Raw genomic sequence first — 21581 nt, 5'->3', positions numbered from 1 at the left:
CCTTCCTTGGCTACAGTCCTGCAAACCTGCTTGTGGCAGGGCAGCAGCAGGGAGTAGGGCTGCAGCCTGGATGTAGAGCAGGGGTAAGCAACCTATGGCACTTGTGCCAAAGGCGGCACGCGAGCTGATTTTCAGTGGCACTCACACTGCCTGGGTCCTGGCCACCGGTCTGGGGGGGCTCTGCATTTTAATTTAATTTTAAATGAAGCTTCTTAAACATTTTAAAAACCTTATTTACTTTACATACAACAATAGTTTAGTTATATATTATAGACTTATAGAAAGAGACCTTCTAAAAACTTTAAAATGTATTACTAGCACGCAAAACCTTAAATTAGAGTGAATAAATGAAGACTCTGCACACAACTTCTGAAAGGTTGCCAACCCCTGATGTAGAGGCTTTCTACAGGAGTGGAAGTGCAGGACATTTGGGAGGGCTGCACCATACTTCCTCTGCACTCTCCAGGAATTGGGACTCAACATGTCCCAGCGATTCCTTCTCTAGGTACAGTCCCACAGCGGTATGCAGCCCAGACTGTGCAGAGAGAGGTGCCACACAGCTCCAGCCTCTGGGCTGCAGCCCCTTATCTCCCATGCACCCCTGAGCAACACAGGTTGACCTAACTTTTCTGTGTAGACTGGCCCTGAGGCAGACGTCACTATAAAAATTTACAATCAGGTCACCTTTTCAAGGTTATCTCTGCAACTGTTCTGAGTCATTAGGGTTCAGTTAAAAAAAACAAACTAAGAAATTTTCATAGAAAAATACTAAAGTAAGCGAGCATTAGGATTGCAAAGTCAAGCATTAAAAAGTTAGGAAAGGCCACAATAGAGTCTCCTGGCATATATGCCTTATGGTACAATCTTCATTTGCATGTTCACGTACTTTTTTTTCTTGTCCTTGCAATCTTAACATTCTTTCAGTATAACTCTTTGGCTGAGCAAAGCAAGGTCCTAAATTCAGTGTGATGGCACTTGTCTTTCTGTTTGTCTGTTTGTAATGTATTAACTTTTGAATGCTACCTCTGGTTAATGAGCAGCTGTACCTTGGAATTAAACACAATAAATCCTGCATCTTTTCAGAAGGTTAGACTAGGGGCTTGTCTCCACTTACCGTGGATCAATGCTGCGGTGATCAATTCACCGGGGGAAAGACCCGCTAAATTGACTGCCGATCGCTCTCCTGTTGACTCTGGTACTCCACCGGAACGAAAAGCATAACGTAAGTTGACGGGAGAGTTTCTCTTGTCAACCCAGCATGGTGTAGACGCTGCAATAAGTTGAGCTAAGGTAGCCAGAGTCAACATACATTATTCACATAGCTGGAGTTGCGTAACTTAGGTCGACTTAGCCCTGTAGTGTAGATCTGCCCTAGATGACCCTTACAGTCCCTTCTATCCTTATGGTTCTATGATTCCAAAATTTCACGGCATTCCAGAAATCAATGGCCAGAACTCTGTTGATTTTAGTGAAAACTAGAGAAACTGAAAGGAGGAAATGGGAGACACACAGAGCCCCTTGCATCTGTTTGGCAGCACCAACATCTTCAGGCACCTCTGTAATTGTCTATAGAGCAGGGGTTCCCAAACGGCAAACCGAGGCCACTGGGAGCTGCGAGCGGCTGTACCTGCGGATGCTCAGGTAAACAAAGCGTCTCATGGCCCACCAGGGCTTACCCTGAACAAGCTGCGAACCAAATTTGGGAACCCCTGCTATAGAGCAAAGAACATGTTGATGACAGCCATTAACACATTCCAGCATAAAAGTACTCCCCCATGGAAGCTCTGCACAGCCTCCTATTACAGTTTAAAATGTTGACACCCCAAAAGACTTGTCTTCCATACAGAAAGAAACGAAAATGGTGGGAGGAAAGGGGGAAATGCGGGGGACACACTGAACCTGTGGTGGGGGAAGAGGGGGAACAGGAAAGCATGCAGAGCCCCTGGCATGGGAGGGAAATGGCTGCTAATGGTGCGGTGGAGAGACAGAGCCCCGGCATGAGTGGGGAATGTGGGGGTACACAAAGCCCTTGGCATGCGGGGGGGGAGAGATGAGAAGGGGCACACCGAGCACTTGGCATGGAGGGGGTAGGAGTGGATCAGAGTGCATCCATGAAATAAAAGTGGATGGGAGGGTGGCACCTGGGGAGCTTGTGGTGGGGAATGGAGGAATGCAAGAAGCCACTGGTGTGCAATTCACTTGGCCTACAGAAACTACAACATGTTCATGTTCTTCCATCAGGACACTTTTTACATCACCATCACGATTTTACTCCCAAATCTTTTGGGAATTTTCTGCTTCTTGCCTGATTTTGCTGTTACGATGCTTCCAGCCTCAGTGCTGGGGGCAGCTGAACAAATATTCTGCCCTCTGAGTACCCCTTAGATGGCCCTTACACCTGAACAGTCATTTTCACTTACACTGGATAACACACGATGCTTGGTTTACGTGAGCAACTAAGTGTGTGACCCTCTTTGTATGGAAGAGAGAGGCCTGGAATAGTGGAGAACTGAATCTTTTTCTAAACCAGAATATAGTTGGTTAAATATAATACAATATTGCTCACAACGACCAGTCTTGCTAACTGATTTTGAAGGTGTTCTTTGGCCTTTGAATCCACTGAACATGTAACCACAGTTTTCACAGAAAGCTTTACAATAGGATAATAGAATCTGGATAAGTGCCAGTGTGTACCAAGCTGAAGAAATGAGGCTCTTAAGGAGGGGAAAACAAAGAAACAAAGCAAACCCTACAGCAGTCAGCCTTTAGAAGTAAGTTTGTAACAAACATTCTGTGCCACAGCTTTTTATCATCAACAGAATACCCTTCTAGCTAAAAGGCAACAGAGAGTCCTGTGGCACCTTTAAGATTAACAGATGTATTGGAGCATATTGGGCGTTCACCCACGAAAGCTTATGCTCCAATACATCTGTTAGTCTTAAAGGTGCCACAGGAGACTCTGTTGCTTTTTACAGATCCAGACTAACACGACCACCCCTCTGATACCTTATAGCTAAGACATACAACTTTTACTAGTTAAAATGACAATGGATTCACTTGTTAGTTTCTGACAGTTGTTAGTTTCTTTGTGTTATGTAATGAAACTTACGTTTCTCTGGGTTTTTTCGTTGTAGAGGTTGATTATAAAACCAGCATTTCCTCATAAACATTGCTGTAATGTTCATGGCATGCGTGACTTGTGAAACACTGAACCTTAAATTACATTGCTTCATCTCTCCTAATTGAGCTACTGTGTCACTCACTCACTCACTCACACTCATGCCCGTCACCCCAATCGGGGTATGGGCCGCCATCCACAGCTCTCCAGAGTCCTCTATCCTGGGCCATTTGCTCTAACTGGTTCCAGGTATAGCCCATTTTTATGCTATCAGCCTGAAGGTCGCGTCGCAAGGTGTTTCTTGAACGGCCTCTTTTCCGCTTGCCTTGGGGATTCCACCACAATGCCTGTCTAGTGATGTTGGTTGGCTGCTTGCGTAGTGTGTGTCCTATCCAGCCCCACCTTCTCCTTCTAATTTCTTCCTCTGCTGGAAGTTGATGGGTCCTCTCCAAGAGGTAGATGTTGCTGATGGTGTCTGGTCAACGGATCTGGAGAATCCTTCTAAGGCAACTATTTATGAAGGTCTGGATCTTCCTGGTGGTTGTTTTAGTTGTCCTCCAGGTTTCAGCTCCATACAATAAGACTGACTTCACGTTGGAGTTGAACAGTTGAATCTTTGTTGCCAAAGACAGCTCTCTGAGCTGTAAGAAAGCTGCTCTTGCCTTACCGATCCTTGCTTTGATGTCTGCATCTGTGCCACCCTGTTGGTCGATGATGCTGCCTAAGTAGGTAAAGGACTGCACTTCTTCCAGAGGGCTTTCGTTCAGTGTGACTGGGTAATTACTGATGGAGTTAATCTTGAGGATCTTGGTCTTGTCCTTGTGGATGTTGAGGCCAACCTGTGATGACGTGGCTGCCACTACATTGGTCTTCTCTTGCATTTGCTGTTTGCTATGCAAAAGGAGTGCAAGGTCGTCGGCAAAGTCCAGGTCATCAGGATGGGTCCACAACGTCCACTGGATTTTGTGTCTCTTATAAGGAGGGGGATTAACTATTGCCTTCTTTTTCTTTCTATCATCTATCTTAGTCAAGGTCTCTGCTGTGATCCACTCTTTCTGCTGGTATTTCTTGATTCCAAGCACTTCCTGGCATGCTGACCTAAGTGTCTCTCTCACTTTCTGCAATCTGTTGGATACCCTGTCTTCCTCTTCCTCAGACCGATCCTGTAATACTGAAAACTTATTCTTCAGGGTCAGTCCAAAATCTTCCTTGATCTTATGATCCTTGAAAAGGCTGACATTGTACTTCACTCTTCTATCTGACGCGTCTATTCAGTTCTTCTTCTTCTTCAACTTCAGCTTCAATCTTGCCACCACTAAGTGATGGTCGGACGCTATGTCTGCTCCTCTTCTAACTCTAACGTCCTGCAAAGATCTTCTGAACTTCTTGCTAATACAGACATGATCGATCTGGTTTTCTATCGTGCCTGCTGGCGATACCCAGGTACTCTTGTGGATCCGCTTGAGAGGAAAGATGCTACCTCCTATGACCAGGTTATTAAGTGCACACAGATCCACAAATCTCTGTCCATTCTCACTCATCTCTCCCAGAGCGTGGGTCCCCATAACTTGTTCATATCCTGTGTTGTCAGGTCCAATTTTGGCATTAAAGTCTCCCATAAGGATGGTGATGTCTTTGTCTGGGAGAATCTCTAATATTTTCTGAAGTCTGTTGTAAAAATAGTCTTTGTCTTCCTCTTCACTGTCATTGGTTGGAGCATAGCACTGTACAACATTCATCTTAATCCTCTTCATTTTAGTTCTGAAGGATGCTGTGATGATCCTGGAACCATGTGCCTCCCAACCAATCAATGCTCTCTGTGCCTGCTTGGACAACATGAACCGACTCCCTGTGTGTGGGGTGCGTCGCTCTCATCATGTCCAGAATACAGCAACAACTCTCCTGTCAACAGTCGTCTCTGGCCAGCTTGCGTCCATCTTGTCTTGCTAATGCCTAGCAGGGTCAGGTTGTTGCTCCTCATCTCTGTTGCGACCTGCGCTGTCTTTCTTAACTCGTGCATGGTCCTCACGTTCCATGTACCGATGGTAATCCTCCTGGTTGCAAGAAGGGTAATCGGCTTTGTGGCTTTCTCACGACTTTCACCACCCTGCGTCATGCGTCTTCGAGTTGAAGACCCTTCTTTTTCCAGGCTAAAAGTCTCTCTTGTCTCTATTTTTGGTGTTTCTGTAGCAAGTTGATTTTTTACGGGGTGGAGTTGCTAGCCCCACGCCCAACCCTCCTCCTTTATCCTGACTTGTGACAGGCAGATGGCCCCAAAGGACCTCTCTGATGGAGTTCTACTGTGTCACTGGACCAGTTATACCAGCAAAGCCTTCCAAGTGTAGACCTCTCCTCGCTCTCCCTGCTCCGCTTTGCTGGTCTCCTCTTCCATCACCTTTGTTCTTTCTTTCCCTTTTCCTCCCTTTCCTCCTACCTCCTCCTCTTTTATGTAGTTCAGTTCTCTTCTTTCTTCTGGTTGGGCCATGACACACATGGATCCTTCCAGTAGGGATTTGTTACAACTTACACTTAGTTCTGGGCCCTTTTTCAGTGCTGTCAGAACAGAGCTTTCAGGTGCTGGAGGGTGCTGCTGTTGCCGTGGCAGGATGGTTGGACACATTATAGGCACTTTTGTAGCTACCCAGCACAGACATTGGTGGTGCTGCTTGTGCGTTCCTTCCTCTTTTTGCCTGCTACTTCTGATACCCCATCGTGGGTTCCTGAGGTGCCATCTGCAACTGCATGCTGTTACAGTCTCGGGGCTTCTGCTAAAATCGTATTTTGGAAATAATGCATTTGTTGAGAGAACTTAATTTGGGTATGCTCTAAACTTTGTGCATGTTTAAATCTTCCATTTATTCTGTGTGCTTTCTGAATGCTTACCATCTTTCTTCCTTTCCAGTGATTCAGTGTTCTCATACGCAAAAGTAGTCTGTTCTAGAAATATGGGAGAGGGAGTGGCTTTGTACTTTGAACTCCTAATTAATGACAGTTGTTAGTAAATGAGTTTTTCTTCAACTGTTTTGAGAAATACAGGAGGGAAAAAAGTTGTCTCAGAAATCTGGTTTCAAGAAGTCTAATTTCTTCTGTAAAAGGTTTATCTAAAATAATAACCTCTGTTATAATAAAATTATTTGTAGTTTCATGTCAAATGCCATACAAAACATATTAGTTCAGCTTCTGTATATGGGGTGAAACATCAAAGCTAAAATGGCTGAATTTTTAACTTGTACCTGGGCATAGATCTCTTGGTCTTAGTCAATGGAGCAACTGCAGATATGCTTGGAGAGTCTTCATTTGTTAGATGAAAATCCCAGCAATGTATAGTATAGAAAACAACATATAGCATAAACTCCCAGGATTAAGTATCTTACTATCACCTAGACTGAAAAAAGTTGTAATGTTTCTGTTAAATACATAGTTTTGAGAAGAAGAGTGGTCTTGTGGCTAAGGCAGTGTTTTAGAACTAAGAAAATAAGAGTTCAGTTCCCAGCTCTGCCAGAGACTTCCTGTGTGTAAGCCACTTAAGCTTTCTGTGCCTCAATTCCTTCTCTACAAAATGGGGGATGATAATGCTTCCCATCCCTTAAGGGTGTTCACAACATGACATACATTTATATGTGTAGGGTACTCAAATACAATAGTGATGGGAGTCCCAGGTAAATGCCTAGGTCGATGTTCTCCAATAATACAGCTGGTAAATACTTAAAGATGTACAGGTATGAACATGGAAAACTAATGGAAGCGTGTTTAGAATCTTTGAAATATGGACTAATAGATTCAGCAAATCAGTTCATGGTTTTTGGTAATTATGTGCAAGAAATTAAAGGATTAAGATCTAGTGGTGTTTGAAGTGATTAATCAGGCTTGTGTAACATAAGCAAAAACATAATCCTCCTAATCTTTGTAAAGATTATAGTATCAGGTGAGAATTCTGACTGATTGTTTAGTTCTACTATATGCCTAAATATAAACAAAATGACCAGAAATTCTGAACTAGAGTTGGTACAGGTACCTGAACTGCACTTACAATTCTCAGATTTCATAAGATGTTTTACTGTACAGTGTATGTACTATACTGTATAGATGCAGTGTCTTTCCTGAGAATCCCTTTGCTCTGTTAGAACTTTCTAAAGAGGACAAGATATTGCAAAATTAAGTACCAAAAAATGTTAGACAAAAGCTAAGTAAAATCCTTTTTTCCTCCACAGTAAGAAAAATGAAAAACCAACATTGCAGAATAATGAGGTAATTATTTCTTGTCTTACTTTTTTATTTTAACTAATACCAATAAAATGTGGTTTAGATCTAATTAATCCTCTTCTTCCCAAAATTGAGTTTCCTGTATTCTTTCCAAATCGGAGCCATAGTAGTTGTAGAACTAATGCAGCTAAGAAGGATGCATAGGTTTGTGGTGGTTGGTTTCTAGATTTTGAGTACTGGATTGTGATTTTTTTTTTTTTTTTTTTTTAAAGAAAGTACTGAAGCTTCCTTTTGTAAGGGGAAAAACACAAAATATTTTATAAATGTAATAAATAAAGTGGGTACATTTTGAAAGTATCAGGCTTCAATGTCTTCAAATTCTTCAAAGGTTACTTTCCAAAGGAAAAAAAAATAGCCTTGTGCCTTTTTGCTTTTGTCATAGTGTATAATCAAGGCATGAAAGGGTATGTTTGTTTGTTTTTGTTTATATTTGTCTGTGGTCTTTCTTTAGATGTTCAGGTCTTGTGTGGTTGGAAATACTCCATGATCACTGAAGAAGTAGTGAAATTATCATAATAAAAGGAAAACTGAGAGAGGAAGGAAATTTTTAGCCACTCCAGAATTTTAACATCTATTACATTTTTGTGCTTTGTTAACATTTAGAGGAAGGACATCTTACAGATTCAGCATGCCTACCCCTTAATAATATGCCAAGGTAGTCTGTTCTAGAAATATGGGAAAGAGAGTCTAATTAGTGACAGTTTTTGGTCAAGTGCTCTGAATTCTGACTAGAGATGTTGCATGGAATAACTACATGAATTTTAAATCAGTCAACCTACAGCTGTGCAAAGCCTTAATGTAAAAGCATATACATTGTTTTAAATCCTGTTTAAATAAATTTATCTTAAGTTGCTAGATCAGTTTAATTGTATTTTTACAACTTTTTCAAATGCAGATCAGCCCTGATATGTAAAGAAAGTACACAAGTAAAACTGTGGAATACCAGATTTGGCATTCTTGATTTTTTTTTTTTAAAGTGTTTTTTTTAAGGGCAGGGGGACCCTCTTCAGGCTGTTAATGCAGTATTCAGCAGCAGGAGCAATAGTCCTCCTCCCCCACCGCCCCCCCTCCCCCACACAAAAAAAGCACATTTTAGATGGTCTTTAACAAAATAAGATCTGTATATTTGGGACCTTTATCTGTAGAGGCTGAGAGACATGCATTGTTTAGTTCCAAGATCATCCTGTACCCTAAGACAAGATAATTTTTTAAACTTTTCTATTTCAGTATTTTTTATTGTGTAACAGATAATTTAGCTATAGCAAAGGAATGGCTAGAAAGATTTAAGGTCCAGTCCTGCTGAATTGACTAGGATGGGAGCAAGGTCCAGCCTCTTTGTTCCTGTGAATAAATCTTATGACATGAGAAAATGCCTTTGCTCTTGATAGCTAGGGACTGATCTTAGTCTTGTTTACATTAGTGTAAATTTAGTGTAATGCCATTGGCTTTGATGAAGTTACTGCAATATCATATCACAGTAATCAAGAGAAGAATCAGGACCATTTTGTGGGGTAGAAGCAGATTGTAAAATGATCACCTTTTTGTATCAAAGTACTTTACAAACATTAAGTTAACCAGTGTTACAAATTTGGCCACATTTCTTGTAACAACCACTACCTATAAACTTAGTACATTGGCATTAGTTGATTGGAATAGTTCAGGTGTTCTCAGACTTTTGTACTGGTGACTCCTTTCACACAGCAAGCTTCTGAGTGCGACCCCCCCCCCATACATTAAAAACACTTTTTAATATATTTAACACCACTATAAATGCTGAAGGTAAAGCGGGGTTTGGGGTGGAGGCTGACAGCTCACGACCCCCTGAGGGGTCCCGACCCCAGTTTGAGGACCCCTGGAATAGTTCATTTGATGTTTAAAGAGATCATCACTATTTTTTTTTTTCAATTTTCAGTGTGGAAATTAGTGTAGAATCTGACATAATTATAATCCTTTTTTAAGAACAAAAGCCTTTTAGAAGTTCAACATTTTCGGGTATCCTTTTTTAAAAATAAAATGCACCTTTTTAAGCCAAAATTTGTGTGCGTTTGATCTTAAAGTACAATATAAAATAAAATGAGTTTTCAAGAGTTGCTAAAAGTAGCGTAAGGCTTACTGAGTAAATGTCAGAACTAGGCTGCTTTATGATGCATAGAATAGGCCTGAAATGTTGTTTTTTCTGCTTGTTTTTAATATTAGAAATTCATGTCCTTTCTAGTCTGGAAAGACACTCTGTGACTGGAGACCTAGTGAAATTGACATTTTATGAACAAAGCAAGTGAAAGTTAGGGCAGGGAAGTGATATTTTAGTCACTGTTTGACTGGCTTTTTTATTAACAATGTATTTAATTTCAGTGACTAACACTTTAATGAGAATGTATGTCTTCAAAATTTTATTCCACCCCTTCAATTAGTATGTTACAGCTCATGATAAACATGATCTAGCACATCCTCCACCAAAACAGAGGAGACGGGGCTTGACATTTCTGATAGTTCTAAACTGAAAAGTAAGCACACAAAATAAACAAAACAAAATAAAACACAACTTTGGTGTCCCTTTCCTACATTATAAAGAAGCAAAAAATAGCACAAGCCCAATTTTAAAAGAAATTCTTTGCAGGTCACCTTTTAATTTTTTTTAATGCGTTGTAATCAGTGTTCCCTCTAATTTTTCCCACCCTTGTGCAGAATGAATTTTGTTATGTGCACCAATATGGAGGAGATGTGTCACACATCACCTTCATATTGGTGCACATAACAAAATTCATGTGGTGGAAGTGGGAGGGTGCAGGGGTGTGAGGGCTCTGGCTGGGGGTGCGGGATCTGGGATGGGCTGGGGATGAGGGGCTCAGGTCTGGGGCGGAGGGTTGGATGCAGGGGTGTGAGGGCTCTGGCTGAAGGTGCAGGCTCTGGGGTGGGGCCTGGGATGAGGGGTTTGGGGTGCAGGAGGGTGCTTTGGGGCTATGGCGGGGAGAGAGGACTCCCCCCAGCTCTCTCCCTTTAGCAGCAGCACCTGGACTGGAGGGGAGAGGCACCTCTCCCCGTCGTGGCAGTTCTGGGGCTGGGGCTGCAGGATGGGTGCGGGGGGGGGGGTGGGGGAGAAGCACCTAGGCCACACCTGGGGCCGTGGCAGGTTGGGGCCGGGGGAGGAGGGCGCCCCTCCCCCAGCCGGTCCCCGGACAGGTTCTCTGAGTGCCTGAGTGGCGCTAAATAGGCTGGCACAGCTTACAGGAACTTAAGTTGTAATAGTTTCCAGAACAATTAAGCAGCATTGCACAAAAAAGCAATTTTCACGTATAATTTCTGCAACATAGTTCTAGGTCTGTGAACAGTAGAGAAATTTATCATGCTAAAAAGTGTTTATTTGCTGTGGCATGTTTGTAATGTGTTCTGCCTCCGTATGTAAATACTCTCAAACAGTTGAATAAATGTCCTAAATACCATTTTAACTGTACTTGTTTACATTAGGGCTGAATACAATGCGTGAACTGTTGTAAGTGATTGTATGGATACAGGCTACCTGAAGTTCAAGTAACTTTCTTAATGCTTTAGTGCACTGCTATCTTTTTGAAATCTCCAGAATGTCCTGTTCCTGGAAACTGTGTTGGGAACTGTGGGATGGGTATCCAGAGCAGGTTGCAAGTGGAACAGTTTAGATCAGTGCTAGTGCGGATGTGATGCAAACCTGCAAGAGCTGTTAACATGCCTGGCTAGTATGGACACAATGAACTGTTTGTATTTGATGCCATCAGTTCAGTTACAAACTGTTGAATTCTAGAGAGTAGAGAAGGCCTGAGTGTTTGATCAAGCCAGTGGTCCAAGATAAATGTTCATTGCTAGAATTTCTTGTTGCCTAATCTGTTGTCTGTTCAGTGCATTTGTAAGCCTGATCCTGCAAACATATGTGTGCATGTTTAAATTTATGCACCGCAGTACCCCCATTGACTTCAGTGGGATATCTTGCATATAGGAGTGTGCAGAATCGGGGCCTTACTGTTACAGTAACTCCTCACTTAACATTGTAGTTATGTTCCTGAAAAATGCAACTTTAAGTGAAACAATGTTAAACGAATCCAATTTTCCCATCAGATTTTATGTAAACGCTGGGGGTTAGGTTCCAAGGAAATTTTTTTTGGGCAGACAAAAGGCATTATATACTGTACAGTATTGTACTGTGGTTGGGAAGTGCCCCTGGCTTACCGCACATAGGCACAGCCCGCTGTAGTCAAGGATGCTAGGAAGCACCTTCTCAGCAGCAGTGCCAGCTTCCCCGGAGAAGAACAGGCGCTGACTTTGCCAGGGATGCTCCAGGCGCTTAGGACTTTCTGGGAGGGAGGGGGAAGAGCGGAGATGCGGCGCTTCCCTGCTCATCCTGCTCCTTCCCAGCACTTCCCTGCTGCCAAACAGCTGTTTGGTGGAGCTTAGGATTTTCTGGGAGGGAGGGGGAGGAGCAGAGATGCAATGGAGGAAGCGCGCTGGGAGGGAGGGGGAGGAGGCGGAGAAGAGAACTTGTCCAACGCTCCCTTGTAAAATGACTGCTCTTCCACAGAATCTTACAAGCAGTGGACAGAGCAGGCAGCCAAACAATGTTATAAAGGAGCATTGCACAACTTTAAACGAGCACGTTCCCTAATTGAGCAGCGACGTAACTTTGAAACAGTGTTAAACCGGAGGACGTTAAGTGAGGAGTTACTGTACTATATTTGCTTAATTTTTAGATTTGTTGCTAGGTCTTTATTGAGTGACCAGGGAGATTGAAGTGTTCTCCTACTGGTTTTCGAATGTTATAATTCCTGATGTCAGATCTGTGTCCATTTATTCTTTTGCGTAGAGACTGTTTGGCCAATGTACATGGCAGAGGGGCATTGCTGGCACATGATGGCATATATCATATTGGTAGATGTGCAGGTGAACAAGTCCCTGATGGTGTACTGATGTGGTTAGGTCCTATGATGGTGTCCTTTGAATAGATATGTGGACAGAATTGGCACAGGGTTTACCTGCTACTGTATTTTCCACTCCATGCATCCGATGAAGTGGGCTGTAGCCCACGAAAGCTTATGCCCAAATAAATTTGTTAGTCTCTAAGGTGACACAAGGACTCCTCATTTTTGTTTTGTTTTGTTTTTAAAATAGGTAAGCTGATCTGACGCTAACGGAGCCCAGTGTGAAGGATTAGTATTAACACAAACTATTGTTTTTTCTCTAACTCCTTGACGAGAGGGAATATATTTTTAAAAAATACTGCACGATCAAAAGAGTCTAGCAATTTTGTCTAGAGTCTAGCAATTTTGAGATGACAAATTTAAGGTCTACATTATCTGACGGAGCTACTTTTATTAATATTGCAATAGCACTCATAGATACTGTAACCAGTTATTGTTATGGCCTGCATTGCTTGTATCTAAGTATTGAACTACAATTTTATAAATCCTGGCATGTAATTAAGGTATGCTGTAACATACCTTAATTACAGAGAAATGTCAAGATACTGCACAAGGCAACTTGTTCATAATCTGGATAGGGAAAAAGTCATATCTGCTTGTTGTAACAATTTAACTTAATACAAAATTTTCTTGTCTCATGTTGTCCATGTTATGCAGAAAGAAGCAAAGAAAGAGCGAGCAGTCGTGGACAGAGTGTTCGTTGCAAGAATATGTCGAATCCTGAAAATAATGGTCCCTAGAACATTTTGTAAAGAGGTAAGCATTGCCATCCAGTTACAGATAAAAATGATCAAACTTCTTAGTCATGTAGCTTTTCGTGGTAATCATAGATCTGAAAACATAAATACATTGATTGCTCTCTTACTTGTACTGGACTAGAAAAATAGCATGACATTAGTGGCACATTAAAAAAAAGCATGGTTTTTGATTAAATTTTAGAAATTCAAGTTCACAAGTAGATAATTTTAAAATTAAATAGTTATCTAGTCTGATAGTTATAATATAGGCCATAGACCAGGGGTTCTCAAACTGAGGGTTGGGACCCCCCAGGGGGTTGCGAGGTTATTACATGGGGGGTCGCAAGCTGTCAACCTCACCCCAAACTCCACTTTGCCTCCAGCATTTATAATGGTGTTACATATATATATATAAAAACATTAATTTATAAGGGGGATCACACTCAGAGGCTTGCTATGTGAAAGGGGTCACCAGTAAAAAAGTTTGAGGGCCACTGCCGTAGAATTTCACTTAGTAATTCCTGCATCGAGCCCAGTAACTTGTGGTTGAGCTGTAGAGTATCTTTTAGAAGGACAGCTAGTGTTGATTTACTATATATGATGGAGAATTGATTACCTTTCTTGGCGATTTCTTCCAGAGGTCAATAACCTTCATTGTGAATCGTGATTTAGGTGGCCCAAGTTCTGCCTACTAGAGAGCCAATTTGGGCAAAATCAATGAAAAACTTCGTAGGAAAACTGCTCAGACTAGAATTTGCCAGATTAAATTCTCTGCTGTGTGCACCAACCGTGGGTCACCATACCCCAAACTTGTATATTCTGTAAGCATCTGAAGATATTTTTGGAATGAGAGAATCAGTTGAACTCTGAAAAAAAGTTCTGATGTACAGGCATTAGAGGCTCATTACTGATTGCATTGTTTGGCTTTCTAGGCTAAAAAGTTGCTCCTAAATGCTTAAATTTGGTACATAAGCTTGTTCCTTGACATGTCTACACTTTCTCTCCATTTGTTAGAATACTTGTGTCGTGTGGTGTACAGTTTTCAGTGGGTTATACGTAAGGGTCTGTGTTTGTCACGGATTCCATGACCTCCATGACTTCTGCAGCAGCCTGGTGCGGCTGGCCCAGGAGCCGCCTGAGCAGTTTGGGCAGCTGCTGGGGCAGTATTGGGCCCCCCTACACCTTAGCAGCAGGGGTTTGGGTGTGGGGGGGGCTCCAGGCTGGGGATTGGGTTGCAGGGTAGTGCTTACCTGTGGGGGCTCCCCAGAAGAGCGACAGGAACTCCCCTCCCTCAGCTCCTAGCTCCACATGCTGCCTCTGCCCGCAGGCACCGCCCCTGCAGCTCCTATTGGCTGTGGTTCCCAGCCAATGGGAGCTGCAAAACCGGGGCTTGGGGCAGAACGGAGGCAGCATGTGGAGCTAGGAGCTGGGGTTGCCGCTTCCCAGTAGCTAGGTAGGGAACCTGCCTCAGCACCACCAATCCCCCCTCCCCCGCCCCCCCCCCCCCCCCCAGCAACTGTACGGCCCCCCAGGCTGCGCCGCGTGCTGCCCCCCTGGATAGCCACTCGCAGCACCCCCTAAGCCATCCCCCCAGTCTCCCCCTCCCCCCAGTTTTATTCAGAGGTATACAGTAAAAGTCATGGACAGGTCACAGGCCATGAATTTTTGTTTACTGCCTATGACCTGTCCGTGACTTTTACTAAAAATACCTGTGACTAAAATGTAGCCTTATGTATATGTAATAAACCACATTAGCATTTAGAATGCAGAAAAGTAACCTCTCCTACAAAAGAGATCTTTCAGATAACAAGTGTAGTAACGGACTTTTGTTATAAAAAACATTGCATATTAGAATCTGACCTATAAAGTAAGCAAAGTGTTTCCCTTAAAAAGGAGTGGAAGATTTCTACCTTCCTGATAATTTTCCATTAGGTTATTTTAATTTTTGTCAAGTATCTGGGGGGGTAGCCGTGTTACTCTGTATCTACAAAAACAACAAGGAGACTGATGGCACCTTAAAGACTAACAGATTTATTTGGGCGTCAGATTTCGTTTTTACCCACGAAAGCTTAAGAAGTGAGGTTTTTACCCACGAAAGCTTATGCCCAAATAAATCTGTTAGTCTTTAAGGTACCACCAGACTCCTTGTTGTTTTAATTTTTGTGTTATCATTACTAAACATTGATTAATTGCTTTGCTTGTTTTGTATTAGACAGGTTATTTGATACTTATTGCCGTTATGCTGATAGTGCGCACATATTGTGATATTTGGATGATTCAAAATGGAACAGTTATTGAAAGGTACCTGTAAATTATTTAAGTAGCTACTTTTAAATATTGTCTTGTTTCTCCTATACAATGATATGATGATGATTGTGGAAGACCGTTCTGTGATAAATATGAACTGTCTAAGCCAAATAATATGAAATGCCATGATATATGAATATCTGCAACTCTGATTAAATGGTAATATTTTAAAAAGAAAAACATAAAACTACATGTACAGAATCCTACAAATGTAGGACTGGAAGGGACCTTGAGAGGTCATCTAGTCCAGTTCCCTGTGCTGAGGCAGGGCAAGGACACCTAGACAGGTGTTTGTCTAATCTTTCCTGAAGAGCCTCCAGCAAGGGTGATTCCACAATCTGTCTTGGAAGCCTAGTCCAGTGCTTAACTGTCATTACAATTAGAAAGTTTTTCCTAATATCTAACCTAAGGCCATGTCTACACTGCCACTTAGGTCGCTCAGGGGTGTGTCATAGCTACCTCCGCTCATTTAGGTGGGTTTATGATGTCGACGGGAGTGCTCTCTCCCATCGGCATAGAGTGGCTACATGAGCAATCTTACACCGGCGCAGCTGCATCGGTACAGCTGTGCTGCTGTAAGTTTGCTAGTGTAGACATGGCCTAAATCTCCCTTGCTGCAAATTAAGCTGAGTACGTCTTGTCCTACCTTCAGTGGATGTGGAGAGTAATTGATCAACATCCTCTTTATAACAGCTCTTAACATATTTGAAGATTGTTAGGTTCCCCCCAGTCTTCATTTTTCAAGAGTCAACATGTCCCATTTTTTTTAACCTTCCCTCATAAGTCAGGTTTTCTAAACCTCTTTATCATTTTTATTGCTTTCCTCTGGGGACACACTCACTTTCTTTAAGGATGGTACCCAGAGTTGGACTCAGTACTCCAGTTGAGGCCTCACCAGCACTGAATAGAATGGGACAATTACCTGATGGGTCTTACATAAAACACTCCTGCTAATACATCCCAGAATATTAGCCTTTTCTGCAACTGCACATTGTTCACACTCATTCAACTTGTGATCTACTATAGCCCCCAGATCCTTTTCAGCAATACTATCACCTAGCTTGTTATTCCTAATTTTGTAGTTGTGATTTTTATTTTTTTTCTTCCTAGGCGTAGTACTTTGCACTTGTCTTTATTGAATTTTGTCTTGTTGTTTTCAGACCAATTCTCCAATTTGTCAATGTCGTTTTGATTTCTAATCCAATCTAGTCCCCTAAAGGTCTAGGAAGCCCTCCCAGCTTGGTGTCAGCCGCAAATTTTATAAGAACAACAAGGAGTCTGGTGGCACCTTAAAGATAACAGATTTATTTGGGCATAAGCTTTCGTGAGTAAAAACCTCACTTCTTCGGATGCATAGAGTGAAATTTTATAAGAGTACTCTCCAGTCCATTATCCAAGAAATTGATAAAAATATTGAATAGTACTAGACCTAGCACAGACCCCCACTGTATACGTCCCCCCAGTTTAACTTGTGGGGTGGAAAGAAGATTTGATTTTTTTTTTTTTTTGATCTGAGTTACATGATTCTAAAGCGGGATCCATTTTTTAAAATTGAAGTTAGCTCTTTCATACTGCAGATATTATCAAATCACTCTTGTTTTGTGAATAGTGGGGTCTTTGAGGTCACTATTGGCTCATGACATAGAAATCAACTGTTCCTGCAGAGAGCAATCCATAATATAATACTGCTGTAGTGTTCCCTATAGTAGATGGAAAAAGTCAATTTTCCTGTTGCACTTCTGCAGTATTGTATTTTACAGTGCTTTTGAGCTGTGTAGTTATGCCGTCATTAAAGCAACATTATTTTCTATGTTATCTACATCCACTGAAGGCAAGACAAGAAGTAATGGGCTTAACATGCAGCAAGGGAGATTTAGGTTAGGTATTAGGAAAAATTGTCTGACTAATAAGGGTAGTTAAGCTCTGAAATAGGCTTCCAACGGAGGTGTGGAATCCCCATCATTAAGGTTCTTAAGAAAAGGTTAGACAAACACCTATCAGAGATGGTTTAGGTCTACTTGGTCCTGCCTCAGCGCAGGAGGATGAACCAGATGACTTCTTGAGGTCCCTTCCAGCCTTACATTTCTATGGTTCTATAATCAGAAATATATATAGTTGTTGAATTATGTTTATTTTTCTTGCAGTGCAATCATAAGCAAGAAATTCTTTTTTACATTAATAGCTTCAATCCCCCTTGGTAAACAGTTGTTGAAAATAGTAGCATGCACATGTTCTACTTCTGCTGATTCTAAATGTTTCATAACTGATGCGGTTCTGAAGCAATTTGCTTTTCATCTCAAAGAAAGTTTTTGCCATAATAGATTTATTTTGAACAATTTCAGCTAATTTAAAAAAAAAAATCCATTGCTCCTATGTTTTCCTATTTGTTTTTGCTTCAGAATCTGTGTTTACTCTGATATTTAAATTAAATGGTGTTGATTCTTCCTTCTTGCCTGCCATCTTTCTGAAAATAAAAATCTATACTTAATCTTTCTCAACAAACAGATAAAGAAAAAAATCTTGATTCTAAATGTAGTTTAAATCCTTGCCTAAAAATAAATTTGCAAGTCTCAAATGGTTTAATACAACATGTATTCTTTTTGATGAATTAAATAGATTCCCACATCATTTAATTTCATCCTCTTGTCACCTTTCATATCCATTTTCCTTTCTAAGGCAACAGTGATAATTTTTTATTAAAAGTAAAGATATGAAGGATCCAAATGGGTACTTCATTGTTCTGCCCAATGGTGTACACTAACTCAAAGCCTCCAATCCCAATGTTATAGTATCAGGGAAACTATTATAAAGAATAGCTTTCCCTGCAACAGTTATCTCAACATAAAGAATGGGATAGGTTCTAGTACAATGTAATCATAAAGGTGAATCTTTTATTTCTTATATATTTTTGTTAGAGACCATTTTTATACCTTAATTTTTAGCTGCTTGTTGAGTGGAGGTTATTTTGTTTTGTTTTTATTTTTTAACATTAGAAATAGTCAGTGGTTGCTTCCTCTCTATGGGGATGATTGTTAAAGATTTGTTTTATAGTCCTCAGGAGTGCTATAAATGCCTTACAAACATAGATGAGATTCCTGCTCTGGAGTTTGCAATCTAATGTTACACCCTGAATGAGGGTAAGAACATGGACACTTTTCAAAGACACCATAATAGAGGCCCAACTTAAATGTATATCCCAAATTAAAAAACACAATAAAAGAACTAAAAAAGAGCCCCCATGGCTTAACAACCATGTAAAAGAAGCAGTGAGAGATAAAAAGGCATCTTTTAAAAAGTGGAAGTCAAATCCTAGAGAGGTAAATAGAAAGGAGCATAAACACTGCCAATTAAGTGTAAAAATGTAATAAGAAAAGCCAAAAAGGAGTTTGAAGAACAGCTAGCCAAAAACTCAAAAGGTAATAACAAAATGTTTAAGTATATCAGAAACAGGAAGCCTGCTAAACAACAAGTGGGGCCCCTGGACAATCGAGATACAAAAGGAGCACTTAGAGATGATAGTCATTGTGGAGAAACTAAATGAATTCTTTGCTTCAGTCTTCATAGCTGAGGATGTGAAGGAGATTCCCAAACCTGAGCCATCCTTTGTAGGTGACAAATATGAGGAATTGTCACAGATTGAAGTGTCACTAGAGGAGGTTTTGGAATTAATTGATAAACTTAACAGTAACAAGTCACTGGGACCAGATGGCATATACCCAAGAGTTCTGAAAGAACTCAAATGTGAAATTGCGGAACTATTAACTATGGTTTGTAACCTGTCCTTTAAATCAGCTTCTGTACCCAATGACTGGAAAATAGCCCTTTTTAAATATTGGCGTTACATTGGCTCTAGAGGTGATCCCGGCAATTACAGACCAGTAAGTCTAACTTCAGTACTGGGCAAATTAGTTGAAACCATAGTAAAGAATAAAATTGTCAGACACGTAGAAGAACATAAATTGTTGGGCAAAAGTCAATATGGTTTCTGTAAAGGGAATCTAATAGAGTTCTTTGAAGGGGTCAATGAACATGTGGACAAGGGGGATCCAGTGGACATAGTGTACTTAGATTTCCAGAAAGCCTTTGACAAGGTCCCTCACCAAAGGTTCTTATGTAAATTAAGTTATCATGAGATAAGAGGGAAGATACTTTCATGGATTGAGAACTGATTAAAAGGGAACAAAGGGTAGGAAGAAATGGTAAATTTTCAGAATGGACAGGGTAATTAGTGGTGTTCACCAAGGGTCAGTCCTAGGACCAACATATTCAACTTATTCATAAATGATCTGGAGAAAGGGGTAAACAATGAGATGGCAAAGTTTGCAGATGATACTAAACTGCTCAAGATAGTTGAGACCAAAGCAGACTGTGAAGAACTTCAAAAAGATCTCACAAAACTAAGTGATTGGGCAACAAAATGGCAAATGAAATTTAATGTGGATAAATGTAAAGTAATGCACATTGGAAAAAATAACCGCAACTATACATACAATATGATGGGGGGCTAATTTAGCTACAACTAATCAGGAAAGAGACCTTGGAGTCATCGTGGATAGTTCTCTGAAGACGTCCACGCAGTGTGCAGCAGCAGTCAAAAAAGCAAACAGGATGTTAGGAATCATGAAAAAAGGGATAGAGAATAAGATGGCGAATATCTTGTTGCCCTTATATAAATCCATGGTATGCCCATATCTTGAATACTGCGTACAGATGTGGTCTCCTCATCTCAAAAAAGATATACTGGCATTAGAAAAGGTTCAGAGAAGGGCAACTAAAATGATGAAGGGTTTGGAACAGGTCCCATATGAGGAGAGATTAAAGAGGCTAGGACTTTTCAGCTTGGAAAAGAGGAAACTAAGGGGGGATATGATAGAGGTATATAAAATCATGAGTGGTGGGGAGAAAGTGAATAAGGAAAAGTTATTTACTTGTTCCCATAATATAAGAACTAGGGGCCACCTAGTGAAATGAATGGGCAGCAGGTTTAAAACAAATAAAAGGAAGTTCTTCTTCACACAGCGCACAGTCAACCTGTGGAACTCCTTGCCTGAGGAGGTTGTGAAGGCTAGGACTATAACAGGGTTTAAAAGAGAACTAGATAAATTCATGGAGGTTAAGTCCATTAATGGCTATTAGCCAAGATAGGTAAGGAATGGTGTCCCTAGCCTCTGTTTGTAAGAGGGTGAAGATGGATGGCAGGAGAGAGATCACTTGATCATTGCCTGTTAGGTTCACTCCCTCTGGGGCACCTGGCATTGGCCACTGTCGGCAGACAGGATGCTGGGCTGGATGGATGATTGGTCTGACCCAGTATGGCCATTCTTATGTTCTTAAGAAACGGTAGGGTGAGGAAGGACATGGATATATGACATGTTTGCAGTGTTGTAGCCATGTTCGTCCCAAGGAGAGAGAGAATGTGGGTGAGTTGGTACAATAAAACAGTGGTTCCTAAACTTGGGACGCCGCTCGTGTAGGGAAAGCCCCTGGCGGGTCGGGCCGGTTTATTTATCTGCCCCATCCGCAGGTCCGGCCGATCGCGGCTCCCACTGGTTGCGGTTTGCTGCTCCAGGCCAATGGGAGCTGCTGGAAGTGGCGCGGGAACTTGCGCCGCTTCCAGGAGCTCCCATTGGCCTGGAGCTGCAAGCCCTGCTTCCAGCAGCTCCCATTGGCCTGGAGCAGCGAACCGCGGCCAGTGGGAGCCGCGATCGACCGGACCTGTGAACGGGGCAGGTAAACAAACCGTCCCGGCTCGCCAGGGTCTGTCCCTACACAAGCGGCATCCCAAGTTTGGGAAACACTGCAATAAAAGATACTACCTCACCCACATTGCCTCTCTCAGTACAGTAACTTCCGTTTCATTTAAGGATGTACACATCTTGTTGGTATTAAGGATTTTTTTATAGTTCTTATTATTACCTGGTGTGCTTTATGGATCAGCTGAATCTTAAGGAGAGATTTAAATGAAGTGGGTTGCATCTTGAAGAATAGGGGGCAGCATGGAAAAAGTGGACCTTAATGTTGATCCCACATGAAGCTGTAAGCTGAGCTACAGCTCTCCTTCCACTGATCACCTTATATTGATCATATTAAACTGATAGTTATACCAGTATAACTCCATGTGTGGATGCTCTTAGTCTTGAATAAGAGTGGCTTTATTTTGCCTTAGCATAAACCCCTTGCAAAGCGACCTAAGCTAAAACAAAAAAACAGCAA

At 41.5% G+C, this 21581-nt stretch overlaps 1 protein-coding gene across 1 annotated transcript in view; it reads left to right on the top strand.

Annotated features, from left to right (window-relative positions):
• The window catches only part of ABCD3 (ATP binding cassette subfamily D member 3), a 72340-nt gene that overhangs the window by 18062 nt on the left and 32697 nt on the right, over window positions 1-21581 (top strand). Inside the window, exons 2-4 of the mRNA XM_034778556.1 lie at window positions 7330-7366; window positions 12982-13080; window positions 15274-15362. Of these exons, the coding sequence (XP_034634447.1) occupies window positions 7330-7366; window positions 12982-13080; window positions 15274-15362 (225 nt within the window). The remainder of the gene's footprint in view (window positions 1-7329; window positions 7367-12981; window positions 13081-15273; window positions 15363-21581) is intronic.

The sequence above is a fragment of the Trachemys scripta genome, chromosome 8 (genome assembly GCF_013100865.1).
Source record: "Trachemys scripta elegans isolate TJP31775 chromosome 8, CAS_Tse_1.0, whole genome shotgun sequence".
Taxonomy (NCBI): domain Eukaryota; kingdom Metazoa; phylum Chordata; order Testudines; family Emydidae; genus Trachemys; species Trachemys scripta.
Note: the sequence above shows the minus strand (reverse complement) of the source record. Positions and strands in the feature narration are given on the sequence as shown.